This window comes from Falco biarmicus, chromosome 11 (genome assembly GCF_023638135.1).
Source record: "Falco biarmicus isolate bFalBia1 chromosome 11, bFalBia1.pri, whole genome shotgun sequence".
In the NCBI taxonomy this organism is placed as follows: Eukaryota; Metazoa; Chordata; class Aves; order Falconiformes; family Falconidae; genus Falco; species Falco biarmicus.
The window spans coordinates 2867349-2883805 of NC_079298.1; the positions used below are offsets into that span (position 1 = coordinate 2867349).

General features: G+C 36.3%; 1 protein-coding gene across 1 annotated transcript in view; it reads right to left on the bottom strand.

Moving 5' to 3' along the window:
* TNNI3K (TNNI3 interacting kinase) overlaps positions 1-16171 on the bottom strand; it is a 93627-nt gene extending 77456 nt beyond the window's left edge. The window contains exons 1-5 of the mRNA XM_056355238.1: positions 16132-16171; positions 15380-15488; positions 10679-10764; positions 9050-9147; positions 5680-5790 (exon numbers count right to left, since the gene is read on the bottom strand). Of these exons, the coding sequence (XP_056211213.1) occupies positions 5680-5790; positions 9050-9147; positions 10679-10764; positions 15380-15488; positions 16132-16171 (444 nt within the window). The remainder of the gene's footprint in view (positions 1-5679; positions 5791-9049; positions 9148-10678; positions 10765-15379; positions 15489-16131) is intronic.
* Positions 16172-16457: the final 286 nt, after the last annotated feature.

Here is a 16457-nt window from a genome sequence, read left to right on the forward strand (position 1 = left end):
GCTGATGAATGTACAATTAATTGTCTGTCTTAGGAAAACGTCTATTGAAATATTTAATACACGCCCTTCTGTAACACAAGAGGACAGACATCAGACCAGCAATAAGCTTTTGCATGTTCTTTTATCTTAGCTCTTCCAGTCAGATGAAACACAGGTCATGGATAAATCATTAATGAAAGACGCAGGTACTGATGTCTTGAAATATAATGCTTTCCCTAGGATTGTTTTTGCTACAGGGTAGCCAAAAAATGGGATTTTAAAAAATATTTTGCCAGTATTGGTAGATGCCAGACACTGAATATTTAAAAAGTTTTGTGCAATATTACTAAAAGGTAACTGTCCTGGGCAAAGAGATTGCTGTAAATTTAACAATACCATAGTTTTAAAATGTTGCATTTACTTTGAGTTCTTCCAGCTTAAAAATGGGTCGCATAAATTTGCTGCACAGGACATTCTTGGGGAGGGCGCACAGCTGAAGAAAACTGTTGTCAAAATTTGTCATGTTTTCAGACAACTTAGCATCATCAGGTTAATGTAAGCTCCTTTACTGAGCCACAACTCAGTGCTTTTTCATTTGTGTTGGCCAGACACCTCGTACTCCCATTTGTTGTGGGCTATGAAAGGCTTCCTTTGCTTCATTCAATCTGGACAGTTTGTTGGTTGCTATTAAAAATAGCTAGTTAATTCAAAACTCATGGGTTTCATTCCTCTTTGTCACTGGTCAGATCCTCAGACAGAGGCAAATTCAGAGGATCTTTGATTCCCCATTACCCTGCAGTTTGTGTAGTTATGTATACTCATGTCATGTGAATACAATTCCTGCATTCCTGATTCTAGAATGATTCTGAAAAGGTCTGAAAAATTGGTGTCAGATAAAACAAAAGGGCTGGGAAGATGAGGGCTAGCATAAAATGCATGGAATGAAAGAAGAAAATGGGGATTTTGTGAACCATTTAAATAGACTCACATAAATTTAATTTTTTAAGGCTTCTTGAGTCCTTTGAACATACTCTTATTACTAGTAAAATTCCAGTGAAGACAGGAGGCAACAAACATGCTGATGTAACATATGACTTGTAAAGGAAAAGGGATTTATTAATGTAGAAATTCTGTAAGATGGGACTAACTCCCTTTTCTCCAACAGGTCCTTGCTACACACACACTCACACTTCAGATTCTCAGGTTTGCAGATTGCAAAAATTAAGTAGCGCTGGTTCATCCTGCCTGCAACCCTCAGTCCAGTTCACACATCTGTAGATGTTGCAATCTCATAATAACAACTTTAATTTACAAAGTGAAATAGGCAATGGTTTTCCAGTGGGGTAATACTAGACAAGACATATGTGTCTGAGGCACACGCATTATTTATTTAGCAATGACCTCTCTGGGCTGGAAACATATAATGTTTTCAAAATAGCAGACCTAATGAGAGATTTATTAAACTTATTTGGTGATGTTTCTAATAACGGTCATCAGCTTATTTTATAATTCTTTATTAATTTTTCATCCTTCCCATTAAAACCTGCAATTTCCGCTGATAAAAATAAGCAAACAGCATAGTTTTTGTGATGTAAAATACAGCACTAAGTTGTAGAGCACATGACACACTTATAAACCACACTGGCTCAAATGAGTTGGAACAGCCCATTGACACTGATAGCCTTCAGTATCCTCATTTTAGAGAACTGATCACTCCAGTGGTTTCAACTGTGATGATAGACCAAAAGCCAAAGACTGACTCTTCAGGGAAATGAGGAACAAAGCATTTATTTCTCCCCAGTTCTTTCTTTCTCTTAAATATTGTCAGTCCTCTTCTATAGTAAAAGACTATATTGCATAAATTGGTGTGTATATCTCTGCTTTTTATTTATTTAATAGTATAAATAATTATTTATCTTATTGGAATTAGGACAATTGTAGAGCAATGAAGCTGGGTTAATTAATATTGATAACATACAGCTGTGGGCTGGCCTCAGGGGCAGGGGGTTGGCCGATGTAGATAAGGTGCAGCTGTGGCTGGTTCTGTTAAGGGGTTGGGCAGCCAATGAAGAGGGAGCAGCCAAGGAAGAGAGAAGCAAGAGAGAGAGAGTATGTCCTGGATGAGGAGAAGGCAGCAGAGGGACTGGTGTGAAGAGTATGATGGTATGAGATGGTAAAAGACCTTGTTGCAGCCGGCTAGTTTGGAGACTGCTGTGACAGATGATGACAAAAAAAAATCTATTTTCTCAATCTTAAAATTTTTTAGGGAAGGTTGAAAAATTACTCCATATTCCATGAATATTAATGAAATTGTGGACAAAATAAGCTATTTAATGTAGTAGAGGAGTTTCTAAGCTGACTGAAAATTTCAAAGATGTGTAAAGAAGGAAAGAAAAAGCTTGCACTTGGACTATACATCTTCAGTCCCCAGACCAGCAGATGAACTGAATGAGTTATACACAGTCCCACTCCATGTATAGAGAATACTTCTGATAAAGATCTGATCATTCCTAAGGAAGAAATAAGAGGCTTTTCAAAACTACTCACATAAGTTATTTCTTATCAAGTTAATGGTCCTAACCTTGTCAGATTCTGAGCACCCTGATTTTTCAATATCCTCAGTAGGAGCTAAAGACATGAAACAAATAGTAGGCCTTCCTTTGACATTTGCAGGACAAGGCCCAGACTTTTTAAAAATTACTTGAAACCCCAATGCAGATAAGAGTACTTTGTGTTTCCTAGAGAAGGAACTTTAAATACATACCCTATAGAAGTGAAAAAGATCATTAAAGACTTAAGACTCTGGTTAATAACTCCATTATACTTCTTGCACAGAGCAATTAGATGTGGAGATTCCTTGTCTGTTTTTTAGTAATGGGATACACAAAGAAGGATTTCCATTAAGTTAATAAAAAGAGTTGTATGTGTCCTTGAACAGAATGACACGATGCCCTGGGAGCTCGGAGGTGTAGTGCTACAGTGCAAATGCCCCCAGCCCTGCTCACTGTCAGTGCCCATGCTTGTGGGCAGACACACCAAGGAGCCTCGTTCTTCCACCTGGAGAGGTGACATTCAAAATATAAATGGTTAGCTTGCCCTGTCAGCATGCTTCCTTATTAACCTGCTTAAACAGATGCTACAGATTGACTTGTCCCCTGATCACCATTGGAGTTGCTGACTGAAACACTGAAGGTTTTTTTAATTGAGTTCCTTGGTGTGACCAACCGTATATTGTTTTAACTTTCTTTCAGCTTAACCTTCTCCACACACAGAATCTCTCTAGGTAACAGAAGGTCATCACCAACTGTGTCTTTATGCATCCTGTCTTTAACAAGCACAAACACACCTGCTGGATTTAAATCATTTTGGAGGCTGCCATGTAAAGCTAAATTTGGTTGCTCATAGCGGCCCACAACCCTGGGAGAGGTCCCCAGCAGACAAAGTATACACACACAGATATACATATACACAGTCACATACATATAGGCTACATATGTAGCTCTTAAAAGGGTGAAACAGCAGAATGTGTATTGCCATTAAAAATGGGGGAGCTTTTTCACTGACACAACTTCTCCCCATCACGGGACATACCATGCGCTCATTACACCAAGCAGTGCTAAAACTGTTGCTCCAGTAAATCTCTGCCTCCTTCACTCCCACAGGTAGGCAGCCTTTTACAGCCAAGCTACAGTAGAAAATTTACTAAGGGTATACAGCTCTTACTTGCACTTTCAAAAGTGCTGCTACGCAAGCTGTTCAGAGCTGTATTTGCAAAGCATGCTTGTTTCTCCCAGCGAGTACTTTACTGCTAGTATTATATGCATCAGTGTCCATAGACTCCAAAGAATTTTGAGCCCTGCAATGACTACTGTGACGTTAGGCACTGTCTCTATGTATGCGTACGTGCAGTTAATGCACAAGGTGAAATACTCAAAGGTATTAAGTACAAAAATTTGCAAAGGGTGACCGGTGTAATTTTCAAAAGCTTCAGAGTAACTCAGATAGGTAATTAACTTAATAAGAAGTTAAAATCCTGACTGCAAGTTCCAGTAGGGATTTATCAGCATCTTTGCAAGCTTAAATAAAATAGAAAATATAGCATATTATTACTGATCCACAGATCTGATAATTTCTCCAGACTAAACAGAAACAATAAGTTAAAGAAAATCTAAACTCCATGAATGAGGAAATATTGCCTTTCCTCAGCTGAACTTCAGTGGCTAGCCTCATAATTTCTCAGACCAGGTATTTAAATGTTAGCAGATTTCTTGAGATAGTATAGAACATTTTATACTAATTAGTTATCAATTCCCCAACAAAACTACCTGTTTGAAAAAAGGTGTCTTTTCTCTCTTTCAATATATAACTATGTAACTATTTCTATATGCATACATATAGTAAATAGTTGATAAAGATGGCTTTCTTTACACCAGTAAGCTCAGTGACTGCTGTAACTTGAGAGTTCGTAAGACACGTATTCTTTCTTGCCATGTACGTTCTACACAGAGGTTCTTCTTTTCCATCAAGAACCGCACACATGCTTCGTTCTCATCAACCAGCCAAACTATGATACTTGAAGGGAATTTGTAAGATGCATAACTAAATTCACAGCATAAAAGCAATTATTAATATCACCTATATTTCCTTCTTTGGACTTAGTTATTTTTTCTTGCATTTCTTGCTGATTATCTCTCTTTAAAGAATGCTGATGTTTCTGTCTCCATAAATTAGGCCAGCACCCTGTATAAGTTAAAACTTTTACTCAAGCACAGGACATAATCTTTGTTTGCTTAATGGACCCAAAGGACATAAAAAGCAAAGTACCTGAATTCATGAGTACGTTTACAGTCATAAATCCTTCATTACGAAGGTAATTTTGCACACCCAGTACTTTAAGAGATTAAAAAAATAAATAAATTACATTGAGTGAGCTGTTGCCAGGGTGACAGAAATGAGATGATGTGTGAAATGACTGAACTGAGGTGGTGAATGATAAGAAAACAGATTCATGATTGACAGCATGTCTAAAAAGGGAAGGGCCTGATTATAGGCATCTAGGGAATCTCATCCATCTCTTCCTTCCTCTGCTCCCCATAGTGGTAAGTCTCCAACTCACAGGAGACTTATCAATATGGATGTTTGAGATTCACACAAGACTTACCCTGACAATAGTTTTCTCTGCACTAATCCGAAGTATAAAATAGCTCTAAACCGAGAACCTCTGTCCCTTTCTGAAGTGAAAATCACAGAGCTGTGAGGTGGAGCCTGTGACATCTAAAAGAGGGAATAAAACTCTTATTGTGCTTCCTTCACACTCAGAAAGATGGTATTTGGAAGCCTCGCTCCATATCCAGGTTCAGAAATCTAGACACATATGAGTGAGTGTTTCATCATCTATCTATTGATTAACACTTCTGATATTCAGAAAAGAGTGCCGTTTATTGCCAAGACTTTGAAGACATTTATGTAAAGGGAAGAGATGTACAAATAAATCTATGTCCTTTGTGCATGACTATGACTGTTAAATGTAACAACATAACCACAGATGTGAGTTTCCCCAAACGTACAAAAACTTAAATAAAATTCAGCTGTACTTATCAGTTCTGAGTTTTTTTTAAATGGCATCAATCGAAACTAAAATAACCTGCTAATACTAGCACTCACTTCTATAATTTTCTGTACAGAAAAGGCAAACCATACCTTATGATGACCAGCAATTGTGGCAATGTGAAGGGCTGTCAAGGCTCCATACCCAACTTGCTGAATGTCCGCTCCACCATGCAGCAGTGCTGTTAACAGTTCTGCGTTGTCCTAAAAAGCATGCATTTAGAACATGATATTTCTGGGACACAGCTGTAACAATTGCAGGCACAGAGACAAAGCAAGCTGCATATATTCAGGCCTCCCCAGCTATTACATTGCTGCATTTCAAAAAAAGGGACAGGTCATGACCCCAGAAGCACAAGAGCACAAGGAAAGGAGTGGAAGGAAGATTTGTTCCAGGCACCAGAAGTCTCTCTTTTGCTATACTAAAGCCTCTGTCTTTTTAAAAAGAGTCTCTGTTCTGGTTTTATGAAGTCTTTAAAGATCTCTTGGTGTCCAAGCCATTATTAAGTGCTCACACAAACTGTTTTACATGTCAAAAAATTACAGTATCTAACATAGAAGGGCACCTGAGGAGTTCCTAGGATAAATATATAGCACGTATGCCAAGTTCTGAACTGTGGGCTTATTTTTTGTATTGTTCCACTTCTTTCCTGTCATGCATACATTTTTTGCTATTATTTCTTCCAGGTATAACAGCAGCAATGGACACTTATCAAATGGTAGTAACAAAAATAAACTTGAGAAACACATTAAGACGTGTAATGCCCAGGCAATATGAATGTTAACAAATTCTGCTTTACAATGCATATAACTCAAGTGCAGAAGAGATGGTAAAAGCTCCAAACTTCCTCACTATTCTCTACTCCTTCGAAGTAGATACTAAAAGAAGGGCAAGAATTAATCGATGCCAGCTGTTAAATTACATCTGTAAATGCGTAACATTTGTTCATACTGAAATGGTTTTCCTATTTTCAGAAAACATTAGAAATTTCTTTTTGATAATAATGTACAGTAAAAATGTATATCAGTTTTCCTATGAAATAGTTTTAGACCTTGAAACATGTTACTTGGTTAAATAATGGATTGAATATTAAGCAGCCTGGGAAGACAGGCTGAGTTTGTATTATTTTTAAATGTTCTGCTCAAATTAGTGACTCAGTCCAGTTTTCCTAGTTCTATTTACCTCTTATGAAATGCTACAAAAAAATCATATTACAGATAAGAAATAGTTAAGGATTTTCACAAGAAGTTGCTCTATCTCAATATACATTGCTGTATTGTTTCAGAGGTATCTGTAGGCTCCTTTATATTTTACTTAGAAAAGAACTATAATACAACAAAAGCTGTCATTGGGTAATTTATGGTAAATCTTTAAGTCTCAAAATGTCACTTATGGGAGAAATGCTATATTGCATTTTACTTTACATCCCAAAATGTACACTAGTTTGCTTGGCTTTGTGCAACCTGAAGAAGACATTGTATCACATGACTTAAGTGATTAAATAAGTTGCTGATACAGTTTTGTGCCTAAGTGGATGCAAGAAATTTATCAACTTTATAGTGCAGGGAAAACAGACAAAACAAGATTTGATAGCAAAATCAAAACTATTCCCAAGTAATGAAAACATCCTAGAAATCTGTTATAAAAGTCCTTTTAAACAAAGGAATGTTTTTCTCCAGCTAAATTATTAATTGGAAACCATTCACTGAGGCTGACATTAAAGGCAGAGGAATTCTTTAGGCAATTGGCTAATTATGCAACATTGCACATGGGGGAAAGTTTCTTTTATGATTGCTGTAAACCACTACTCCATCCCATGATGTATAAGATTTTATTATTGTTATCATTTTATAGCTTGCATAGCTAATTGGTACCAGTGGTTGTAAAATTAAACTAACATAAGAGTTCCAAGACATAACGCAAGATACAGCAAGTGCTCATATTATAGTAACCAGGAGAGGAAGGTAGCTCATGGTGCAAATATAAAGAGCTAAGCCATGGAACTGCAGAGCAGAAGGCATCCACAGCATAACTTTTAGGTATCTGACTCCATGATTGAGTCTTCAGCCTGTTTCATGACCACCTCTCTAAACACACCCAGGGCAAGTTCAGAGTTCCACTGACGGGATGCATGAAATCCAGCATTTGGAGCAGGAAAGTGGCTTAGCTTGTCTACAGCAAACAATGGTAACAGAGCGGTGTCTTTCTTCCCACCTTCAGACAAATTGCAAAAGCTGCTGCTTGGATCTGCTTGGATCTCTTCTATCTTTCCACTCTTACTCCCCTCTGCAACAATTACAACATTGGTATGCTGGGGCTTCAGTGTCTTCCTTACACAAACAAAACTCGAGGCTGTATGCCCCATGTCCCAGGAAATACTGTCATTACTCAACCTGTGCTGGGCTTTCCCTTCTCTCTCCCTGTTCTAACAAGCCCCTTGCTCATCTCCACAGGAAAACTGATTGCATGCTCACGCCAGGACAGCCACAGCTTGCTGGTTGGCAATATGGGTTTGAATTCTCTCAAGACCAGAGTTGGTTTTCTGGTCCCTGGACAAATATTCTAATCATCAGATTATTTCCTAATAGAAGGCAAATCATCCTCTCCTCCACGGGTGAGGTTTTGGAGAGGAATGACTGTGACTGTAGTGATTCCTGCTGCATTTGGAATTGGGTATTTGGATTAAAGATCATCTACCACATATGTGTCCTCTTGCAACAGAGTGAAGAATACTGCCTACGATCAAGAGTGGCAAACCTTCTATCAGCTTTGAACATACAGCAAATCAGAATGGTATCTGCCATGATAGTTTTGCAGAAGAAAGAAGCTGTTATGACCTTGTAGCACCCATGGGACATGTAAGGGTTGAACGTTGCAGTCTAGAATACAAACTCCTAAATTTGATCTGAGTTCCCCCTAAAAAGCTACGTGCTTTTGGGGCTGGTCTATATATGGATTAAGTTTCTAATATGCTCCATCTCAAAATAAGAATCATAAAAATTCTTTAGGAAAATGCTTTGTCCATTTTATTCCTTGCTACAGTTATTGTTGAGTCTTAAAAGACAGATACAATAGTGAAGGAAATTAATATTGAAGCTGAATGTGGAACTTAAGGAGGAGCAACAAAAAAAACCAAAAAAGACAGAAACTGTAAAATAAATTCCTTTGAAATTGTTTCTATTAATAGCAATAATAATAAAAATAACACTCCTCTATCCTGAGTTGCATTGCATGGTTTAGTCAGTATTTCCAAAGCAGTATCATGTCCTCGTGGATGACATCACAAAAGCACATGCTCATTTCCTGTGCATAGGCTCTTCATAGATCATTTTCCTATGCCCCATAAATGTGAAATTTATATTTTCACCAGAAGTAGCAATGTGAGAGTTCAACTAGATAGCTCAGACAAATAAGCTGCTTAGTTGTGAATTCTTTTCATCAGTTCTATTCAAAATAATTTACCTTATAAGCTGCCAAGTGCAGAGCTGTAAATCCATTTCTTGTTAATCTGGATGGACGCAGTCCTTTTAGCATAAGAGTTCTAATATGTGATTTGTTACCTTCAGAAAAACAATTGGAAAACAAAGCCAGAAAAGAATGTAGATGAAGTAAGAAATTTCTGTGCGAGTTTGAAAACAAAGAGAAATAGATAGCTCATCTGCTGACCTGAGGCAAGTCATAAAACATATCTTGTGAAACCTCAAAATGGAACTGGACACCATCTCCTTATCCACTGGGACAGTTGCAGATCTGGCCATGTACTGGCTTATTGTTTGTTCAAGCTTTAATACAGATTTGTTAAGCGTAGATGAACTTCTAAAGAAGCAAACTCCTCTTTAACATCCAGACCATGCTGCAAAGAACTCCATGAACCAGCAGATGCTTCCAGAGTCTCTGGTTTCTCAGACATGTAACTCCTTTGCCCTTTCAGAACTGAAGCACTGCTCTACCTCTCTACATCACATTATTACAGGGACAGTAATTTTGGTGGATGCTAATGAATGTCAGCATCGGTAAAGACCTTTACCCTTACCTTTCTGATGCACAGTGATGATCTCAAAAAATGTATCTGCCTTTTGAATACTTGTGACAGTAATCAAGGACAATGTTGGATCTAATAGCTTCTTTTCCTCCTTCAAGTGTTCACATACCGTACCTAATTAATTAACATTTCTAAACTTCCTCTCAGCAATCCCACCAATGCCTCTAATGTTACCAGGTACTGATGACATTTTTGGATATGATCTTGCACCCTCTGAAATGAAGAGTAACAATCCACTTGTTTTCAGAAGTGCAGGATCAGGTCCTCCATGATAGCATCTAAGACTGAGCAAATCATTTATGCATGTTATTAGTAAGTGCTTTGCTAAGGCTATAGTCTTAGGATCATATTCTCTTTGCCTCTTTCTGTCAATTTCTGCTGAAAATTGGATAACAAGAGCAAAGTGTGTCCATGAACTAATGACTCACTATGTGGATAACAGAGCAGCAACGTGGATTGGAGTGGAAAATTCCACCATTAGTGTGTTTTTATGAACATCCTAGAAGGTATCTTGCACTCTTTTCTTGCATACTCTGATTTACTGTCTGCAAAAATCCTATCAACTGATATTTTTCACTAAAGCATTTGAGTTATTCTTTTAATCACCATGAAATAAACTAAGGGTATTTTCATTATACTTAAAAAATAGACGTATGTATGGTAAAGTACTGCTAAAACTAGGTCCCTATCCTGAAATCTATACCATGCACAGAATAAAGAAATGAGGAGAAGTAATCTATGATGAATATAGACTAATTAACTAATGCATATAGCAAGTAATTTTTAATTAAACACCTGTAGTAAAACATGCTACATTATCAACCAAAACTTTCCTTTGACTGAGGAATCAGCTATACTGGGGTTCAGCATAACTCGATTCAACCCCCTTAGCAATAGAATAATGCTTATAGATGCTTATCTGGCTGTCAACAAGAGCAACACAAAAAGAAACTCACTGAAGGTATAATCTTCCTGACAGTGATCAGACAGAACAAATCAGTAGCCATGTAAATAACAGGTTTAAAGAACATCATATTTCAAATACATACCCCCACATATGCAACATAAATGCAGAAGAGAGAGTCCATTTTCTGTGCGGTAATTTAAATTGACTTTGCAGAAGGCTTCATCAGAGCTGAGAAAAGAAATTTTACAGATGATTACTGTTCTTATTCTTCAGCACAGTTTCTTTCATTTTGAAAAAAATTAAAAGAGAAATCTCAATGTGAATTTTTTGAGACACAGGGCTAAATTTATACACAGTTCACACTCTGCAGATCTAGAAATACTTTACTGATATCAAGTGAGTAGTCCAGATTCATTGTTTTCTGAACAATTCTGTTACTCGGTCACAGTATATATTCTAAATTCAGCTAAATTAAGAAAACAAAAGAGGAAAGAGTCTTCAGAAATAGAAATAATCCATACAAAACCACTTTCTTCATTGATGCAATAACAACTAAGAAACATTTTTAAAATCCGTGTATTCATTCTAAAATGATGAGGACATGCCCAGAATTGGAGGCAAACAAGCTAAGTGAAATGAATAACCAGAAAAAGCCTTTCAGAAAGTAAGTTTATGCCCCTGAAATGAGATCATAGCAACACTATACAATCAATACGTGGAAACACTTATATGAAAACACTATGGAAGCACATACATGGAAGGAAGGTAACCAAAGCTCAGACAAAAATTTAAGTCCTATCTCAATATGCATTATAGCTGTACTGGAAAAACTCGTGAGTGCCTGAACTGTCACACTTCGTTTTTAAACAGTGAAGAGAGCCTCTGAAAAGTTGAAGAAAACAATCATTCAATTTTTACTGACAGATTGTTAAATGATTACCATACTGGGACATTTTAGCTTTTGTCATTGAGTCTCATGGTCTTCCTTTAGCACAGATTGACTTCTTGTTGCTCTGTTAAACATTCTAATTACATTTGTTGAAAACTAAATACATGTAGCAATTAATGGTTTTGTGGAGAATGCTGATTTTGGTCTGTCAATACAAGTTTGGGGTTTTTTTCCATTCAGTAGCAGTATACCAATGACCACGGTTTAGCAGAACTCTTGGATTTGTGTGTCTATAAATTCATCTTGAGTGAGTAGCACTGTTAAATGTATTTAATTAACAATTAAAAATAAAGTTTTAATACTTCTCTCTCCTTGTAAAATATAAACCTATGCAAAGTTCCCCTTAGCAAGAAGACTGCTTTTAAGCAAGGCCTTTTCTGTCAAAAAAAAAAAGCTCAATAATTTCAGTATTTCCATAAATATTTCAATAATATCTTCTTTGTATAGAATTTAAAATGCAGACAAAGCCAGCGACTTGTCTTTACTTCTGTTCTCTTTAAGTCTGTTATAAAAGAAATTCTGCTTGCTCAATGTGTGTTATCATTCTAAACCAGGAATAAAACACATGTTTTCATCCTCTTTTTCATGAACTGTGACAAAACTAATTTGGAAATGTTACACCACTGCATTTTTCTGGGTTTGATTTTGAAAGAAACAATTTTGACTTTCAGAATTTGAAAGTGACTTTTCCAGTTTAGTGGAGTGGTTTGAGAGCTATTACATTGCAAAAGCACACATTATAACCCACGGAAGCTGTAGTCTGGGCTCTCAGTGTGTTCTTTAGAGGGCAGGCTCCCAGACTGGATCTCTGGGTCGAGGCAGCCAGTGCCACAGCCCCTACAATTGCCTAGGGACCAGGCAGAACAAGGAGCACCTCATTGCAGTGGGAGGAGTGCGCCTCCAGGAACATCCGTCCACAGAAAAATATGGTGGTGTGAATTATGGACGTATAAAGTATTGTGCTGGTAGGTAAATAATTTAGCAATTCAAACTAAAATTAAATGAAATTGTAATTAAATATCAAACACATAAAAATTAATCATTTTCCTTGTGAGAAATTTTGACAATTTTGTTTCTCATGAAAACTGGCTTTTTGGGAAATACTTTTTCTATCAGAAAGATCACTCTGATGGAAACTCTTGACTGCCTGTTGTCAATACTGAGTGTTTTATAATCTTCAGAAACAGTCCATGATTTGAAATGGATACAGGCCTGATAAAAATAGAGCATAGCATTTATTTATAAATGCCAAAATTGGACTTATTTTGCCAAAACTGTGTGCTTCAAAGAGATTAATCTTATGCCAGTCTAGATTTTCACATGCATTCCTTAGAAGAGTACCACATGTTAACAAAGCTCATTTTTTTATGTTGCATATGTAAACCACTTTTGTACGGAACTTTTTTTTCTCACATTATAGTCACATTTACCTTTGGTGACAGCTCTTCATCTACCACTTCCACTTCAGTAATGTGAAAAATGTTTTGCTCAGTAAAAATAAAATGTCATTCTTCAAATATATTTTATCTTTGTGCAAATCTTCTCTGACATCATGTGATTAATGAGAGTGATATAAGGCTCATCTATTCTTTAGGTTTTCCTTCAGGGGCAATTGAGGGAAAAATAAATTCCAGGTTCTGGGAAACAAGTTCTTTCAGTTAACTTGTCTTTGCTATAATGTGCTGGGTATGCATGGGTGTGCAACCATACATATCAATGCACTGTGGTGACTGCATGGGGGAGTAGATTGTTTTGTTTGAAGGACGTTTTCTGCAAGTCTCAAAACCACAGAATATTATCATGCTGTAAAATTATGTCTCCTGCTTTGATTTCCATCTTTAGAACTACATTAAAAATTCACATTCCTAGTATGTAATGTGTGGTTAAAAATCCAGGTTTTACTGTTTTAGCCATATACTTAAATTTTCCTCTTCCCCCAGTTTGAAAAATAATAATTGAAAATTTCAGTTGGTTTTCTTAATGATATGCAATTTCAATATGATTTCAGTTCTTATAAACGGGTGAAATGTTAATGTTTTTGTAGGAAAATATTGCAAGAAATTTTTTATATATTAAAAGCTGCAATTAAAAAGCCTATACTGATAAGAAAAACTAGCTCAAACGACCTTACTCCAGGCTCAGTTTTACCTAGGTGTCTTCCTAATTCCTTTCTTAAGACTTGCATCTTCTAGGGAAACAAAATTCTGACTTCTTATTTTTAGTGTGGTCTTTTTAGTAAACCATTGCACTAGCAGCTCTGAGATATAGGAATAGAATAGGGTCAACTTTTATCCAGAAAGTGACAGGTGCCATGCTCTTTAAAAATTTACTTTTCACTGTTGCAACTCTTGGTTTTCTATGGCACTGGACAATCACCCATTGCCCTGTGCATGTGTTCCCTAAGTATAAATGGGGATGCTGACAGCTCTTTCCTCTGCTAGTTCGTCACTTTTGTCCTGTTTGTGTTCCACACCTTTCAGAGCAGGGACTTGAATAGTCACTTATTTCACTTCCATCAGGCAAATTACCTTCTTTGCCTTAACTTCCAAAAACCATCGGTTTCACAGTTCTGGATTTTTTAAAATAAATGGATTTGTTTTAACAATGGGAAAAATATTATTAATTCCTCTGCTACTTCAGAGATGAGAAGTTTTCCAAAAATAACCATTGCTGTGGTAGGAAAAGTTTTTCGTACAGTCAAAACTGATTTTTTGCACAGGCCAGCTTTGGATTCTAGATACTCACAAAACCTACTGACTTAATTACCCAAGCCTCTGCAGCTTCTGGAAATGAAATCACTGGCTGATTCCTCAAAGCTGACTAAAAGAAAAAGCCTTTCCAATGCCACGTAACCAGCACTGTTAATTCCCACTCCTTCTGTAGAAAAGAGCAGTGCTCTGTAGCCAAGAAGAGGAGTTTGGCTTACATCTTAGGGAGACTTACATGGGCCAGTAAGACTGATAAGCTGAACTGCCAAAGGTCTGCTAACCTTGAAGTTAATTTTTCTTTATTCTTATGCCTAATGTAGGAATTCAGCACTTTGACCATATATTCAGCTGTCTTGCTTATCTCAAATAAAGAGTACTCTGGCTCCAGTTTGTTAAGATAATTAGTTATACTACTAAACAGGCTTAAAATGAGGCAAGTACTGAAGTACTGTACTGGATCACAGCCAAAGTAGTCAGCATATTGCAGTGAAAGCTGAATGTCATCTTCCACTTAACAAGCTCAAATAGTGACAATTATGCTAGCTAAAAGTGAGCATGATGAATAATCCATATGATCATTTTAGCTTTTTTGAGCTTGTGATTTATTTCTGCTTAAATACCCTATTTTTTCAAGTGGTTTTGATGTCTGAAATTATTTACCTGATCGTTTTCTTAACTTACGAGTGGGGTGTTTTCTGTATTTCAGCTTTTCAAATAGTGAACATGTAAGTATGTTACTTGGTTGGGTGAACTATTTGTTAGCATGTGCTGTCCTGAGAAAGTGATTACAATCATGAATTTGACATCCACTTTCAAAAGTGCTTTTGTGTTTGTTTAAGATCTGTTACTTCAGCAATATTCCTGTCTGAAGAAACACATTAGCAAAACTGAAAAGTACACATCCCATTAAAATTAGAAATCCCATTAAAGCTAATTAATTTACAAAAGTATATAGTTGTTTTTTGTAAAAAACAGGCATTAGTAATTAACAGCCACTAATTTTGGTACTGTGTTGTGTGACTGGCCCTGAATTGTAACAACATATTCCCAAAAATAGACACTAAAGTACATGCGTTCCATATGTGAGAAACACCTTCCTCAAGAAAACACCTGTAACTGAAAATATTGTTTAATAGCAAATACTCATTTGAAAGCAATTAATAAAGAGGTTTCCAAAATATTTTACCTAAAAACATGCTTCAGTTCTGCCAGCTCCTTTTCTTTGATTTGCAGGTCATCTTCTAATCGTTCTATGATTATAGCATATGATTCACTAACTTTCTTCTTCCATTCATCTAACAAGAAAAAAACCCTGATTCATAAAACACTTCAAAGCACACAAAAATCAGGAACTGAAATCATAAAGTCCCAGTAACAAAAGCAGTTGACTTATAAACATCCAATTGTATACCGTTGCACTATTTTTTCTACTAAAGTATGAAAGTTTAAAAAATTACAGCTATTAAACCATTCTTGCTGCAACCAATATAGACACAGATAAACCGATCTCATAGACAACTAGTACATATGCATCCTTATCAGAAATATTTGTAACCTGAACAAGAGAAAGATTAACAGTTGTACTTGATGATCTTAAAGGTCTTTTTCAACCGAAACAATTCTATGATTCAATGACAGACACACAACATAAAAAGGTTGGAAGTTTAAAGGTTTTTCTAATTAAGTATGAGTTAAATCAACATAGTTAATATGATCTTACATGATTGCACACAGAAATTTAGTTTACTAGCTTTTTGTCTTCTTTTACAGACTTTACATGCAATGTGGGTTAAGCTATTCTTTTTGTAAACCAAGAACAATACAATACCTTATCCTTAAACTCAAGATTAAATTAGCAATGAGTTATTTCCTGAAATATCTTTTGCTTCTTGTAGATGGATGTATGGTATATTGCATTTAAAAAGCAACATTAATTACCAGTGCAAGTCTGGGTTGGTCTAGATTTATAATTTCCCATTTATCCAATGTATCTTCTTTGTTTCAGCAAAGTTCTTGCAGTAATATGATTCCTTGTTCAAGAGCAGTGACAGTCCTACCGAAAAATAGTTTTGATAGTCTCTGGCTAAAAATAAACCCTGTGCCAAATGGAATGTCATGCAACAATGACACAGAGCAAAGCAGTCTGTGCTGTCAACTGTAAAAAAAAATCATAAAGGTACCTAATCAGCTTACTTAAAAAGCTACTGTCTTCTTCAATGGAAACATTTGCTTTCATCTGTTGAATAGCTAAAACTGGTGGGAAA